The following is a 16,514-nucleotide window of genomic DNA, read 5'->3' on the forward strand; positions in this document are numbered from 1 at the left end:
ACTCGCGTGAGGGAGGCGGGAGCTCAGCACGACGACACCTGCTCTCTAGCCGTGCATCACATGACCCCTAGTCACCCCTATTCTAAACATTTGCACTTCTCTATCCCTGCAAACTATCATCCGGTCTCTAATTTTCCATTCATATTGAAACTGTGTGAAAAAATTGTTTTTTTTATCAGCTACTTTTTCATTGTGACCAGCTTTCCATCCTTCGACAGGTTTTCACTCACGTCACAGTACAGAAACAATTACAGCTCTTTTAAGCTAACTTCATTCTATCCTTGATCAAGGTAAAACTTCTCTCATTGTAATTCTAGACTTGTCTGCTGCATTTGATCTGGTATGTCATTCAACTCTTCTTTCCTGTCTCCAAGAGATTGGCTTATCTGGCACAGTCGAACTGGTTTTCCTCTTATCTCACTTCTTACATTGTCTATACTCCTCTTTTTACCTCCCAGTCCCTGTCGTTAGACTATGGAGTACCTCAGGGTTCCATATCATCTCCTCTTTGGTCACTCTTATTCAAGACCACAATATCAAGTTTTTTTTTACACAGACATTATTCTGTTAATGTATCCTTCTCACATTTCTCCTGATCTCGTGCCATTACAAACTTGCTTTGATGCACTTGGTTGGGAAAGCACAAACTTGTGATAAATCTGTTCAAAACAGTTACATCTTGGATTAAAGGCTTTCATCCCACCTCATCTGTCGTTCCTGTTTTTATTTCACAGGCTCATTTCACCAGTTACATCCTTTCCGTACCTTGGAATCATTTTTGACTCAAAGCAAAACTTTGCTCCGTATATAGCCCAGCTCGTAAAGATTGATCTCAAACATTTAAGCGAAAGGTTATTGCATCCCCTGGTGGGTAGGTCTTGGCTACAGGAACACTTCCTACTTCATCAGGGTAATGCTCTCCTTTTAGGAGCCCTCCCTCCTCCAAGGCAGCATAGGCGCTACCAGAGTGGAGGAGGGACTTCTCTACAATGTCCCTGTAGGCCTCTTCTATGTACCCCATGTCTCCCTCAACTCCTCCAAGTCTGCTACTCTAGCCTCAAGAGAACGGACTTCCTTGCATCTAGCTTTTTTATCAGCTGGGATGTGGATGTGCCTCAGGTTCTCTCTCTCCATTCTCCACAATTCTCATAAGATCATGATCCTAATGCGATGCTGTAATACTTAGAAAAGCTTCCAATGAATGAGATGTACCACCTTGTTTTGCCTTTCTGTGCCTAAATTTTCTGCTATCAGCAATTCACAGTCACCCACAAGATGAGTAACCATTAAGGGTTTTTTTTTTTCATTTCCCATTTTTTTTCTATGCTTGCTGTGAACCATCTTACCCACAATCCACTGTCCTAGGCCTCAACTATCAATCTCTCATCGTTTTGTTAACCTCTCCATAACCATTCATGTGTCCAGGCTTGATCCACATATGGTTCCTGGAGTAACACTTTATATTTCCCCACTGTATTTGTGCATTTGCCATTTGTTTTTCCTTGAATGCTGAGCTAATTGAGCTTTTCTTGTGTTTTGCACATTCTGTTGGCTCCTTCCCTGTGCATTCAAGTGGATTTTCTCATTTCTTCTGCTCGTCAGAATGCCTGTCCGTTTAATGATGAAACTGGATCCAGAAGCTTGCTTTCATACTTTTTGTGCATTTGGATCTGTTGTAGTCCATATGATGGTTATTATAAGGTCGCACTGTTCCTGCTTGCGGCTGGAGGTCCCGCCTTCCACTCTCATAATTTCCTGTTCCAGGGCAGAGCCGGAAGCCGTGAGAGGGAATACTGCAGCCCCGCTATATTTTTCTCCCTTTACTGCTGAAACAGCAGCAGTGGTCACAGTAGGGGGGGTACTGGGTGGACGTGAAAACCTGGTGTGTCAGTAGAGACAGAGAGAGAGGAGGCGGCAAACACATGGACGAAAGGGAGGCGAGAGAGGAGGCGGCAAACACCTGGACGGAAAGGGAGGCGAGAGAGGAGGCGGCAAACACCTGGATGGAAAGGGACAAGAGGAGGCAGCAGGCGCTGGATGGAAAGGGGAGAGGGGGCAGACACTGGTGAGAATTAAGATGACAACGAGGAAAGCAGAAACAAGAGACTGCAACCAACATAATTAGAAAAAGTAAACAGCCAGACAACAAAGGTAGGAAAAAAATGAATATTATTTTAAGTTTAGGATGAAGTAGTGTGGTAGGCTTTGTTAATAAATACAGAAAACGGAAATAAAGTGACATCTTTATTGGACTAATTCTAATACATTTTTGACTAATGTTTGGAGACCAAACTCTCCTTTCTCATGTCAGAACAGAATACCACTATAACAATACAAAGAGGGTCCAAAGTACAGAACGAAGTCCAAAATATAGCAAAAAGCACCAAGAGCTTTCAGAGACGGGACACAGTTCTTTATTGGTAAAAATCAATTATCCAAGGTAGACCCGACACGGGCTGTGTTTCGGCATGCAGCGCCTGCTTCAGGGATCAAGTAAGTTCAAAGACCAAGCTTCTTCCCTACAAGATAGGGGGATAATCCGTTTTGTTAGAAAGTAGTTACTGAATGCGTCGATTTATCAAGGAACAAAGGGACTTTATGATCTTGACGCATTGACAGGCAGATGATCAAACCCTGACGCTATTTTAGATAGCGCTCTGGAAATACCGCTCTTCCAACGCCATAGTAGCACGGTGTTGTGTTATGGCATGATCAGAAGTTAATGTATGCAGATATATGCAGTGGTGTAGCGGCGCTTCAGCGTAGTTAAATGAAGCTAAGTAGCCGGGACGCATGCGCACTAATCAGATGCGCTAGGCTACGAACAGCACGCATGTGCGTAGGGCTGCTTGTCGTTTTGTCATTGCGTCCTGTCATAAAGCGGGGAATAATCGAATGGCGCCGGCCATCTGCAACGGCAGTTGAGGACGTCCTTCCCTGTGATGGCAGTTCAGGACGTCCAAAATGTGGATGTTCCTGTGAGAAGGACATCCATGCCTTTGCTATGCTTCCAACATCCTTTTTATTAATTTACTAGTAAAAAAGGCCCGTTTCTTAACGCAATGAAACGGGCACTAGCAATGTAATGAGTTCCTGCCATTAATGTTTCCAAGGTTGTATTCTGTATGTAATTATTTATTATTATTATTACATTTGTACCCCGCGCTTTCCCACTCAAAGCAGGTTCAATGCGGCTTACATAGTAATAGGGATTACAGGATATTGATAAAGAAAATAAAAGTTAAATATAACAGACACGTGTAAGATTTCTTTATATACAATATTTTTTGTGTAAACTGTGTTACAATGTGGTAAAAGTTTTCCTTGTTCAGGCCCTTCAATCAGTTTAACAATCACATCAGAAGAGCTCCTTACTCGTGAGAATGCAACATACAGTTGCCCATGTGAGAGACAGAGTGACAGTGTGTTTTACAGACAGTGTAAGAGAGATACACAGAGTGATTGAGTGTGTGTGTGTGATGTGTGTGAGTGACAAAGTGATTAAATGTTTGCCTTCCCTTCCGTTCTGTGCACTTGCCTCCACTGATGTTCTTACCTCCCTGTATATGATTGTTTGTTAGAGATTCAATCCACTCCACTTCCCTCCTCCAAGTTCCGTTCTGTCTGATTGGTTCTTCGTTCCTGTGACGTCACATTTGTTTGCTTGGCAACTATGCAGCATTCCATTTCCTTGATGTGAGGGCGGGGACAGTGAGAGCCAATGAAACGCTGAACTACAGACTTACGAACACTACACTGCCACAGAGTCAGCTTCAGGATGTTGGAGGTGCTTTTTATTATATAGGATTTGGATTTTGGATCACAAGTAGCAGCAGTGGAATTTGAACTGGCCACACCGCTAGATTGCAAGACCAGTGCTCTAACCACTAGGCCACTCTACTCCACTCCCTTGAAATTTGGCCATCCCTGTGGGGGGCAGTTGAGGACGTCCAAAATGTTTGAAAGAAGGACGTCCATGCCTTCGTTATGCTTCCGCTGACACATACATACCTCCCCTCCCTCCCCCCGGGGCCTGCATACTGCCCCCCCACAGGGATGGCCAAATTTCAAGGGAGTGGAGTAGACTGGAGGAGTGGCAGAGTGACCTAGTGGTTAGAGCACTGGTCTTGCAATCCAGAGGTGGCCGGTTCAAATCCCACTGCGGCTACTTGTGAACCAAAATCCAAATAAATAAATAAAAAGGGTGTCAGAAGCATAGTAAAGGCATGGATGTCCTTCTCACAGGAACATCCACATTTTGGACGTCCTCAACTGCCGTCGCAGTGACAGAGGCATAGCGAAGAATATACTCTTTAAAAAAAAAAGTTTTTGAAGTTTTTTTTTTGGGGTGGGACCTTTGCCACAAGAACGCCAGCTAGGACCTGGCGTTATTCCGCGGCGCTGTTTTTCGGCATAGCGGCCTTCAACACCTCTGTTCATGAGGCGCTAGCTTTCATCATCCAGGAGGAACACAAAATGACCTTATTTACGTGAGATTGACTACATTTAAATGTCACGTGCGCAAGTGCCTGGCGCGCTTGCAGTTTATGGCTGTAGCCATGTTGACCATCCCACATTGTTAAAAGCGTGCGCAAAAACGGCGCTAATGGGCTTGCGCACTCGCATTAACTTTTGATCATCCCCCTGCGAGTAACTATTTTCTAACCAAACGGATTATCCCCCTATCATGTAGGGAAGAAGCTTGGTCTTTGAACATACTCGACACCTGAAGCAGGTGCTGCGCGCCGAAACACAACCCACATCGGAGCTACATTGGATAACTGATTTTTACCAATGAAGAACTGTATCCTGTCTCTGAAGGCTCTTGGTGCTTTTTGCTATATTTAGAACAGAATACCATAACAGCAATATACTGTCCTGACCTGAAGAAAGAGGTTTTGGCCTCTGAAAACTAACTGAAAAATGTATTTAGTCCAATAAAAAAATTTATTTTCCATTTTGTTTTATTTGTATTTGTTAACATAGAATAGATTGTTTTTGAAATCTGCATTTGCTATCTTTATATTTGCATAGTACATTTTCTCTGGAGTTGCACTGTGGGTTTTTTGGAGGTTCAGTTTAATATTTGTCTACATATATTTTTATTTTTCATTTGAGGTTCTTTTGTACTGTATGAGGTCTGTGTTTTGTGTATACAATGGATAAAACAGCGAAGATGACCAGAAAAAAGGAAGAAAGCAAAAAATAAAGAATAAAAAAGATGAAAAAAATAATCAAAACACCACCAATAATGTAAAAACTGAAAAATATTAACCATAAATATCATACAAAAAAGGTGGATCAGGACTCGACTACTAGATACCAGTCACCAGTCACAACCAACAGCAAAGACACACCAGGAGCAGACAACCTTACGAAATACTTCAACGAGAAAATCGTACAACTGCGACTCAAATACCTGTCAGTACCATCAACTACGCCGAACTCCTTGACTGTCTAGACCCAGACCCTGGCATTTACCCAGCAGACAGAACCTGGACCAACTTCGAGACACTATCAGAGGGTATCATCTCCCAAACGCTCAAAAGATTTGCCAAATCTCATTGCAAACTGGACATATGTCCAAACAACCTCATGACATATGCTCCCCAACAATTTATAACAGACTTAACGAAATACTTGAATTATATGTTACAAAATGGTCTCTTCCCGAAGGAGAAAGGAAACATTCTACTTACCCCCATACCCAATGATACAAAGAAAAGTGCCAGTGAACTAACCAACTACAGGCCAGTAGCATCCATTCCCTTAATAACCAAACTAACGGAAGGGTTGGTGACCAAACAACTCACAAAGTACTTAAATAAATTCTCAATACTCCACGACTCCCAGTCAGGATTTCGGTCTAACCACAGTACTAGTTACTCTCATGACCAAATTCAAACAAATGATTGCAACTGGAAAGAACATATTACTTCTACAATTTGACATGTCAAGCGCTTTCGACGTGGTTGATCATGGAATACTACTACATATCCTTGAGTACTTAGGAATCGGAGGAAACGTTCTCAATTGGTTCAAGGAATTCCTAACCACACGATCATACCAAGTGACATCTAACTAGACTACTTCAGCCACATGGATACCTGAATGCGGTGTCCCACAGGGATCCCCCCTCTCGCTGACACTATTCAACTTAATGATGATACCCCTTGGCCAAACTATTATCAAACCAAACCTCAACCCATACATATACGCAGACGACGTAACGACCTACATCCCATTCAAACAAGATCTAAAGGAAATTTCTAATGACATCAAAGTCTCCATATCATGCATTCATGGGCGGATGCATTCCGACAAACTTAATGCAGAAAAAACCCAATGCCTAATACTCACCTCTCAACATAACAAGAACAAACTCACCGCCATCAAGTCACCAAATCTAAACCTTCCAATTTCGGACACCCTAAAAATTCTTGGTGTTACCATTGATCGACACCTAACACTCGAGAGCCACGTGAAAAACACAACCAAGAAGATGTTCCACTCCATGTGGAAATTAAAAAGAGTAAGACCTTTCTTCCCAAGGACTGTTTTCCGTAACCTGGTACAATCAATGGTGCTCAGTCATCTAGACTACTGCAATGCACTCTTTGCTGGCTGTAAAGAGCAAATCATCAAGAAACTTCAGACAGCCCAGAACACTGCAGCAGGACTCATATTTGGTAAAACAAAATATGAAAGTGCAACACCCTTACGAGAAAAACTACACTGGCTCCCACTTAAAGAACGCATCACATTCAAAATATGCTCCCTAGTCCACAAAATCATTCACGGAGATGCACCAGCCTACATGTCAGACCTGATACCACCCAGGAATGCCAAAAGATCATCCCGCACATTCCTTAATCTGCACTTCCCTAACTGCAAAGGTCTGAAATACAAACTAACGCACGCGTCAAACTTTACCTACTTGAGCACACAGTTATGGAATGCATTGCCGCACAACTTAAAAACGATTTACAAATGAACTTCCACAAACTACTGAAGACCCACCTCTTTAACAAGGCATACCACAAAGATCAACCAATGTGAATATACACAACTCCTCCACATATATTCAGAACTGTCTTATAATAACTACTTGTTATACTACTATCATGTTTTATTATAATCATGTTGCCCAAGATCCTTCTGCAACACTAAATGTCTATTTTCTAATATATTTCCACTATTCATGATTATTGTAAGCCACGTTGAGCCTGCAAATAGGTGGGAAAATGTAGGATACAACTGCAATAAATAAATAAATAAATAAATAAATAAAGACACAGCTGTGTATATAAAACAGACATGGTTTTCTCTTTAGTACAGATCCATCCTGCTGTTAATCATAATTGGGCTTGTTTAGTTTTCCAGTAGGGCTTATTGCTGTTCTAGTAACCACTGCAGTGTTTGTGGTACTATGTTTTTCTAAAAAGGTGCTTGTTACATGACTCATGAAAATTACGCTGCTATTATGGAATGGTAGGTTTGCTCTTTAGGTCTCGAGTGACATTTGTAGTATTTTGTATTACTTCAAACTATGCCTGGTATTGGATTTGAATTTAGATCGCAGCTCTCTCAGTAATAGATTAAAGGCAAGTTACATTCATGTACAGTAGGTATGTTCCTGAGAAGGCTTACAATTTAAGTTTTGTAACAGATTCAATGGACGGTTCAGTGACTTGTCCAAGATATCAAGGAGCAGCAGTGGCCTCCCCATTTCTCAGCCTGCAGCTCTATTAGGTACAGTTAATACAGACAACATATATCTATATTAACTGCACCTATCTCTGATAATTCAACTGCTTACTAAAGGCTAGCTGAGCTGAAGCCTTGTGGCCATTTGGCCACCTTCCAAAAACCATTGAAAGGTAAATTATTTTATGGTTGCCAGTAGAATCAGGATTTCTGTTACAGTGCTGCTGAACATCACTGTTCACATGGTCAACAGGAAGATGCTAGATGGGTGAGCTAGGGCTAACAAAGCAAAGTATTAAAACACCTGCATATATTTTCAGACTACTGCAAATATTTTTTCTGTTTACTATGCTGCATTGTTTGCCATGCATTATTTACATTTTTTGGTACATAATTCCTTCACATGTATTACAGTGTGCATAATACCATGTGTAACAGAAGTACTGGGGGAGCCAGCTGGTAGACAGTGACGGGGTCCTTCCCTACTGTGTTTGAAAGTGAACTCTACTGACCCCTTTATTTTTATTTAAAACTGGTGTTTGTACAGAGAGAAGCAGTGTTCCCTCTAAGCTGCTCTATTCATCTGTGAGTACAATTCAGAGTAACTATAAACATTAAAATACAGGCGAGCAAGGAGGGAAAGCATGCAGAGCATGGCTTTTGGAATTCTTTCCAGCTTCCCTGTGTTTACATGTGTGTGTGTTATCTGTAAGAAGTGCTCACAATGTAATATAACAAACGTTTTGCTCATGTCAACTTCAGTTCTTAGAAGGAACATTGCTCATACTTCTTCTCTCCATCTTCCTCACCCCCCACAACGAGATTAGTACTTTATCTCCCTCCTCCCCAGGGTGGCAATACTCCAACTGGCCCAGCACCAAAAGCACTGAGGCTGGCAGACACAGGGCCTTGAGCACAAAATAGGAAGTTTGGAGGGGGAAGGAGCAGGCAGGCCTTGAGCATACACAGATGGCTCGAGACCCTGTGCCCATTGGCCTCTATGCTTTTGGTGCTGTACTGGTTGGAGTATGGCCACCCTGGGGAAGTAAGGTAAGGCACTAAACATGTCGGGCAGGGAGGAAGAGAGAAGTGCTGGAAACAATGGGTGAGGGGAGGGGAGGAGAGAAATACTGGGCACTATGGTGTGTGTGTGTGTGTGGTGGGGGGGGGGGGGGGTTCAAAGGTAGGGAAGGATGCTGGATGCTGTGGGAGGAGATGACTATGGCATGTTAGGTAAGGAGAGATGCTGAAGCTGGGGCGGAGATTGAGCCCTCCAAACAAAAAGGCATTCTTGCTGCCTCTATAGAGGATACAATTGTTTTTAAATAAATAAATCTCTAGTTGAAAATTGGAAGGGGGCATTAGTGTAGGGCCTCAATTGTGAAATTGGATGCCACATCTTTATTTAGGTTTTCACTAACAGTGTAAAGCCTAGTTAATTTTTCAGCACTTTTAAGTAGTAATTAGTTCTTCTGAAGAGTTGTTTTTATGCTTTTGCATTTGCTTTGTTTTGAGCTATGTAATGTTGAACTGTTTTTGATCTTTATCAGGGTTTTATTTGTAGACAAAAGGGAAAGGGAACTGTGGAGCCCAGGCTGGATTAGAGAGTAGAGTAACTGTTCTCTATTCTGCTCTAGGTTCACCCCTTCTCCTCCTTTTGCCTACAGCCACACTCTGAACCAACTTTATATATCTTTTTGATGGTACCATCAGTTCTCCCCCCCCTCCCACCCCCATGGCTATTCTCCTCCAGGTGCACCCAAGCATCCTTCTGGCTTCTGCTCACTTTTTCCACCTGTTTGGCCAACTTAAGATTATTTGTCAGGTTTTCTCCAGTATCTACTGCATTTGTGTTTTATGTAGTTAGGTATATTTGTTTTAGGTTTCATGCTGTATGCTTCCTTGAGTCTGCAGGATTAGAAGAAATAAATCTTCCATGATCTTATTCTTCTGTGCAATGAACTTCATCAACCATAGTTAGTCCCTCCTACCCCCGAATTCTGCAGCCCAACTACATGACCCTGCATTTTCTAACATATAATCTTCAGAGCGGAACTGTAGACCTTTCCTCAAGTTTTGCCACACCACACCCATTTCCAAGCTTTGCTACATCACACCCATTTCCACATTTTTCATGAGGTTTACCCTGTGGCAGAGTTTTGATTTCATCCACAAGAGAGACACTGTTCAGACTTTTCATATTTATCACTTACAAAAACAATGAAAAAAAAAAATCAGACCAAAACCCAATACATGTAGAACACCACTGGTAACCCTTTTCTCAGAGTGAATTCCATTTATACTTTGTTGCTTCCCACCTAACCAGTTTCAAACCCAGTCAGTTGCCACTTAAATAACCAAGTTTATTTAAAAGTTGACTATGCAGAAGTAGGTCAAAGGCGTTGCTGAAATCCAAGTATACCATACTGAACACTCTTCCTTGATCCAAACTTTGGGCACTCATACCTCTACTACAACCATGTTGAATCAGATCCTGTAATCTGTTGGATTCCAGAAATTGTTCTGTGCTCTTTTAGTAGAGATTCCATTAATTTACTTACACAAAGGTAAGTCTTTAAATGGCAAAACCCTTAATAAAATTTGGTTTTAGCTTTACTGTGATCCAGTCTCTGGGACTCCTGGTTTTGTTCCCACTTTTTTTGTTTGTTTTACAAAGTATCCGTGGGTCTTCTTTGAGTTCTCCACGCTTTGTGGATTCTCTGTTGTTTTTTAAAGAAAGAACTTCCACATCAACATCCAACAGCCTATTAAACCGTCAAGTACAACACGGCATCATACAACTAAAATAAAGTCACACCTTATGAACAGTGTGCAACATTTCCCTACAGAAAGCTGTGATAGAGGATGACCAAATAACCCTATTAATGTCAAGTCGTTCCTAAATCTTCAAGCAGCTCCACTGCAGTTTCCCTGAATCTCTTGAGTAGAGAGGTGTGGTACATAAACATAAGTAATGCCACACTGGGAAAAGACCAAGGGTCCATCGAGCCCAGCATCCTGTCCACGACAGCGGCCAATCCAGGCCAAGGGCACCTGGCAAGCTTCCCAAACGTACAAACATTCTATACATGTTATTCCTGGAATTGTGGATTTTTCCCAAGTCCATTTAGTAGCGGTTTATGGACTTGTCCTTTAGGAAACCGTCTAACCCCTTTTTAAACTCTGCCAAGCTAACCGCTTTCACCACGTTCTCCGGCAATGAATTCCAGAGTTTAATTACGCGTTGGGTGAAGAAAAATTCTCTCAGACTTGTTTTAAATTTACTACACTGTAGTTTCATCGCATGCTCCCTAGTCCTAGTATTTTTGGAAAGCGTGAACAGACGCTTCACATCCACCTGTTCCACTCCACTCATTATTTTATATACCTCCATCATGTCTCCCCTCAGCCGTCTTGTCTCCAAGCTGAAAAGCCCTAGCCTCCTTAGTCTTTCTTCATAGAAAAGTCGTCCCATCCCCGCTATTATTTTAGTCGCCCTTTGCTGCACCTTTTCCAATTCCACTATATCTCTCTTTGTTAAATTGTACAGCGCTGCGTAACCCTGGTAGCGCTCTAGAAATTTTAAGTAGTAGTAGTAATAGATGCGGCGACCAGAATTGAACACAATACTCAAGGTGTGGTCGCACCATGGAGCGATAAAACGGCATTATAACATCCTCACACCTGTTTTCCATACCTTTCCTAATAATACCCAACATTCTATTCGCTTTCCGAGCCGCAGCAGCACACTGAGCAGAAGGTTTCAGTGTATTATCTATGACAACACCCAGATCCCTTTCTTGGTCCGTAACTTCTAACGTGGAACCTTGCATGACATAGCTATAATTCGGGTTCTTTTTTCCCCACATGCATCACCTTGCACTTGCTCACATTAAACGTCATCTGCCATTTAGCCGCCCAGTCTCCCAGTCTCCCAGTCTCATAAGGTCCTTCTGTAATTTTTCACAATCCTGTCGCAAGTTAACAACTTTGAATAACTTTGTGTCATCAGCAAATTTAATTACTTCGCTAGTTACTCCCATCTCTAAATCATTTATAAATATATTAAAAAGCAGCGGTCCTAGCACAGACCCCTGAGGAACCCCACTAACTACCCTTCTCCATTGTGAATACTGCCCATTTAACCCCACTTTCTGTTTCCTTCATGTAGCCATGTTAGTCCACTTTTAAAGGTAATCAATAGAAATAAAACAAAATAAAACGTGGAAAAGAAAATAAGATACCTTTTTTATTGGACATAATATATTTCTTGATTAGTTTTCGAAGGTTGCCCTCTCACCTATCCACCCCCATCCTGTTAGACTGTCACTGAAATGCTTTGATGTTTCACTTATATATACTGTCATCTATCAACATTTGCTTATTTCCGATCTGACGAAGAAGGGCAACCTTCGAAAGCTAATCAAGAAATGTATTAAGTTATGTCCAATAAAAAAAGGTGGTATCTGGTTTTTTCCTCGTTTTATTTCTATTGATTACCTGAATCTCTTGAAAGCAGTCAAGGGTTAAGTTAGATGTTACCTTAAAGCAGCATTTCTAATACAGTACATGTACTGCTATTTATCACGTGTACTTTTTGGAAACAGTGCACCAAGTTCTCTGGACAGGAAGTGCCTTCCCTCCTCCCCAACCATGGCACTTACCACAGGATCCTTCACGGTGTCAACGAGTTTGATAATGTTGGTTCCACCTCTGAGGTTCTCAAGAATCTTCACCTCACGCTTGATCTTCTTTTTCTTCACTGGCTTAAATACATAAGAGCACATTAAGATGTGAATCTCCTGACTGAGTACCCATCCCAGTCAGTACATTCCCTTTGTCCAAAACAACCAACAATTTCTACAGGAGGGGGGAAGGTGGTGATAATATAGCTATTATTCACAGCTACCAAAGCCATGTGTAACCACACATATTAATGAGCTTGTTGCATAAATATACAGACTTATGCTTTAACCATAATTATTCTGCAAGACACCAACTCCAAGACTGCATTTTTAGTTTAACCAAGTTCAATTAAAGAATCACACGCTCAGGATTCCAGGCTGCCGCTGGCTTATGCCTCTCAGTAGTTTCCAACTTCCAACGAGCAAACACAGAATTTCAGAATACCAGGAATGTACTAATCTCTTTAAAATAGAACTTGGGGACATCATGCTGGTTCGGTGGAAGTGCTGTATGTTGACATGTGGAAGATCTGGGTTCAATTCCAAATCAAGTCTTTAGCTCCTCAAGTCAGCTAGAGTTGGGGATGCTGCACAAGCCAACACAGGCTGTACCTGATGAAACTGTAGGCAAAATAAACCCTATTTATGCTTTATTCCTTCTGTATACCACACTGTCAAGTTATTACATACATACACAGAGTACTAATGGCTGTTGAACACACCATATACAGAGATACACCCACGAGTAAGACTCATTTTTCATTACAGATCACAATGAACATGAAAGACAAATCATTTTGACAAGTTCACAACTGTCAAACAAATGGCGTAAAAAACCTTTTTTTTTGGAAGGGGGCAGGGGGAGAAGACTGGCTTTTTAAACACTACAGGCTTACAAGTGGATACTAAATCAGCACCAAGACAAATTTGATCAGTACTGGAGGTCACTTCCCCAAAGAAACAGTGAAAAGCTATTAAAATGAAGTAATTTGGAGAAAGGTTTATTAAAAATCAAACACAGTTTACAGCACAAAATACTATGAAGTAAAACTTAAGTATCTAAATATGTATAACCAGAAAACAAGGATAGAAAAATCACATGACAGCTATAACCTTTAAGGAAAATAATGCACAAAGCAGCATGTGTGTGGGAAAGGAAGGTTTAGAATAAGACTCAAGAGTAGCATAACTTCATCTTGGACCTTAACTTCTGCAGAAAAGCAATGCTTTTTTTTTTTTTTTTAAACAACGTTAAGGAGAAATGTCTTACCTGATAATTTTCTTTCCTTTAGTCAGTTACACTGTTCTGCACAAGTTCCCCTCCCAACAGCAGATGGGAGTTAGAGAAACTGAATTCTACCAATGACCTTACTGATATTAGCTGGTGGTGCTCCCTGGAAAGATCCAATATGCAGCTGTCAAAATAGCAGAACTTCCCTCTATGTAATGCACCCATAGCCCATCAAGTAGCAACACATGAAGCAGACCAATGGTGGTGGAGAAATCTACGTTTTTATTCTTACAAATACCCAAAGTGGCCACATTTCGCCCAAAGTCTGCGTCAGGGGTAAAGCTATGGTACAAACATGTAAACAAATTAAAAATAATAAAAATCAAAACACAAATGCTATTGTTGTCAGCTCAACTATATATTCAATAGGAATCCTTAAATTAGTGGTCCTATGATTCAGTCACTTATTACACTATAAGAGTTGCCACAATATGGCTCTTAAGCACAACCTACCTTACAGCCAGTTTTTCATAAAAGATTTGTTCTGAACCATAAGAACCACACAGAAGTGTAGCCTCTAGGTTTCATGATAGGGATTATCTAGCTAAATATGGTAGAGAAGATTTAACTAGGGCAGAACAGGATAGACACGCCCTTTTAACAGTCCATCCTAAGGATAGTCAAGATAAACTTGCTTGAATCGTGATCACCTCTCATGAGATAGTCTGTATACTTAGAAAGTATTGACAAATTATTCAAACTGTCTTGCATTCTGCAGATAAAGTTATAATGGTTACTTTTAAAAAGTATAAAAATTTAAAAGAATCTTAGCACATCAGCGCTTCCAGATCCACAAGAATATAGCTTGGGAGTCATTTCCCATGTTTGGGTTCTGTCATATTAATGTAAAAGCTAAAGTTTTTATTCATCCGGTTTCAGGAGACATATATGAATTGCAACAATATTCCAATTGTAACACAACGCATGTGGCATATGCAGTCATTTGTCCCTGTAAATTGTTGTATATTAGTAAGACTAAGAGAGCTTTTAATTGTGAGCCACTTAGAACATTATGGATTATGCAGGTTATAAACATTTTAAATAAATTAGACATATTGAGCATAAGAGCACTATAAAGAGAAACATCAGTGAGAAACAATTTGTTGAACATATGCGGGCTAAGGGGCATAAGTTTGATAAGTTATATTTCATTGTTTTATTTTATTATTTATTTGTTGCATTTGTATCCCACATTTTCCCACCTATTTGCAGGCTCAATGTGGCTTACAATATTCCGCCCTGGCTATTGCCATAGCTGAGTAAAGATACAATTAATAATTACACAAGAATATGAGTAACGTGGAGGGGCATAATCGAACGAAAACGTCTATCTCCATGGGCGTTTATCTCTGAGAACGGGTCCGTGAAGGGGCGGACCGAACCGTATTTTCGGAAAAAATAGATGTCCATGTTTTATTCGACAATTTGTGAGCTGGGCGTTTTTGTTTTTCAGCGATAATGGAAAATGAAAGTGCCCAGCTCAAAAACGAATAAATCCAAGGCATTTGTTTGTGGGAGGGGCCAGGAGTCGTAGTGCACTGGTCCCCCTCACATGCCAGGACACCAACCGGGCACCCTAGGGGGCACTTTTACAAAAACAAAAAAAAAGGTAAAAGAGCTCCCAGGTGCATAGCACCCTTCCCTTGTGTGTTGAGCCCCCCAAATCCCCCTCAAAACCCACTGCCCACAAGTCTACACCATTACTATGGCCCTAAGGGGTGAAGGGGGGCACCTACATGTGGGTACAGTGGGCTTTGGGGGGGGGGGGGTTGGACGACTAAGCATTAAGCAGCACAATTGTAACAGGTGGGGGGGGGAGATGGGCCTGGGTCCACCTGCCTGAAGTCCACTGCACCCCCTAACAACTGCTCCAGGGACCTGCATACTGCTGCCAGGGAGGTGGGTATGACATTTGAGGGTGAAAATAAAAAGTTGTGAAACATCATTTTTTGTGGTGGGAGGGGGTTAGTGACCACTGGGGGAGTCAGGGGAGGTCATCCCCGATTCCCTCTGGTGGTAATCTGGTCATTTAGGGCACTTTTTGGGGCCTTATTCGTGAAAAAACAGGGTCCAGGAAAAGTGCCCTAAATTCTAGCTACAAACGCATATTTTTTTTCCATTATCGGCGAAAGGTGCCCATCTCTGATCGGCCGATAACCACGACCCAGTTCCGCCTTCACCACGCCTTCGACACGCCCCCGTCAACTTTGTACGCTTCCGCGATGGAGTGCGGTTGAAAACGTCCAAGTTCGGCTTTCGATTATACCGTGTTATTCGTTTTTGTGAGATAAACGCCTATCTCCCGATTTAGGTCGCAATATAGGCGTTTTTGTCTTTCGATTATAAGCTGGATAGTGAGATAAACCATTGAGTATAATGAAATAATTAAAACAGTAAATTACTAAAGTTCAAGTGAAGGGTCGTTGTGATATGTTCTATTGAAGAGATAGGCCTTCAGTGACCTCCAAAAGTTGATTACATAGAGCTAACTCATACTGGAGGGGTGGAGACATTAAAAGATGATTGTTAGAGCAAAGATTTATTTTTAAATATGATACTGTGGTGCCAAAAGGTCTCAATCAGGAATCAGATGTGTCTGTGTTTTTATAGAACACTAAGTACTCATCACACATTTACTTAATGTTTGTGCATGACTTTTCATTAGTTTTAATGATTTCTGCATATTTGTCATATCAGTTAATTTTGTATATTTGTATATTTGAGATATAGTACAAATAGAGAGGGCAAAACAGCATACAACCAAAGTATACATTAAAAAAAGGAACACTGGGCCTGACTAGGACAACAGGAGTACCTGTTAATAAAGTACT

At 41.3% G+C, this 16,514-nt stretch overlaps 1 protein-coding gene across 1 annotated transcript in view; it reads right to left on the reverse strand.

Moving 5' to 3' along the window:
- The window catches only part of CSNK2A2 (casein kinase 2 alpha 2), a 244,649-nt gene that overhangs the window by 146,989 nt on the left and 81,146 nt on the right, over positions 1 to 16,514 (reverse strand). Inside the window, exon 3 of the mRNA XM_030203585.1 lies at positions 12,372 to 12,473. Within this exon, the coding sequence (XP_030059445.1) occupies positions 12,372 to 12,473 (102 nt within the window). The remainder of the gene's footprint in view (positions 1 to 12,371; positions 12,474 to 16,514) is intronic.

The sequence above is a fragment of the Microcaecilia unicolor genome, chromosome 5 (assembly GCF_901765095.1).
Source record: "Microcaecilia unicolor chromosome 5, aMicUni1.1, whole genome shotgun sequence".
NCBI classification, from domain to species: Eukaryota; Metazoa; Chordata; class Amphibia; order Gymnophiona; family Siphonopidae; genus Microcaecilia; species Microcaecilia unicolor.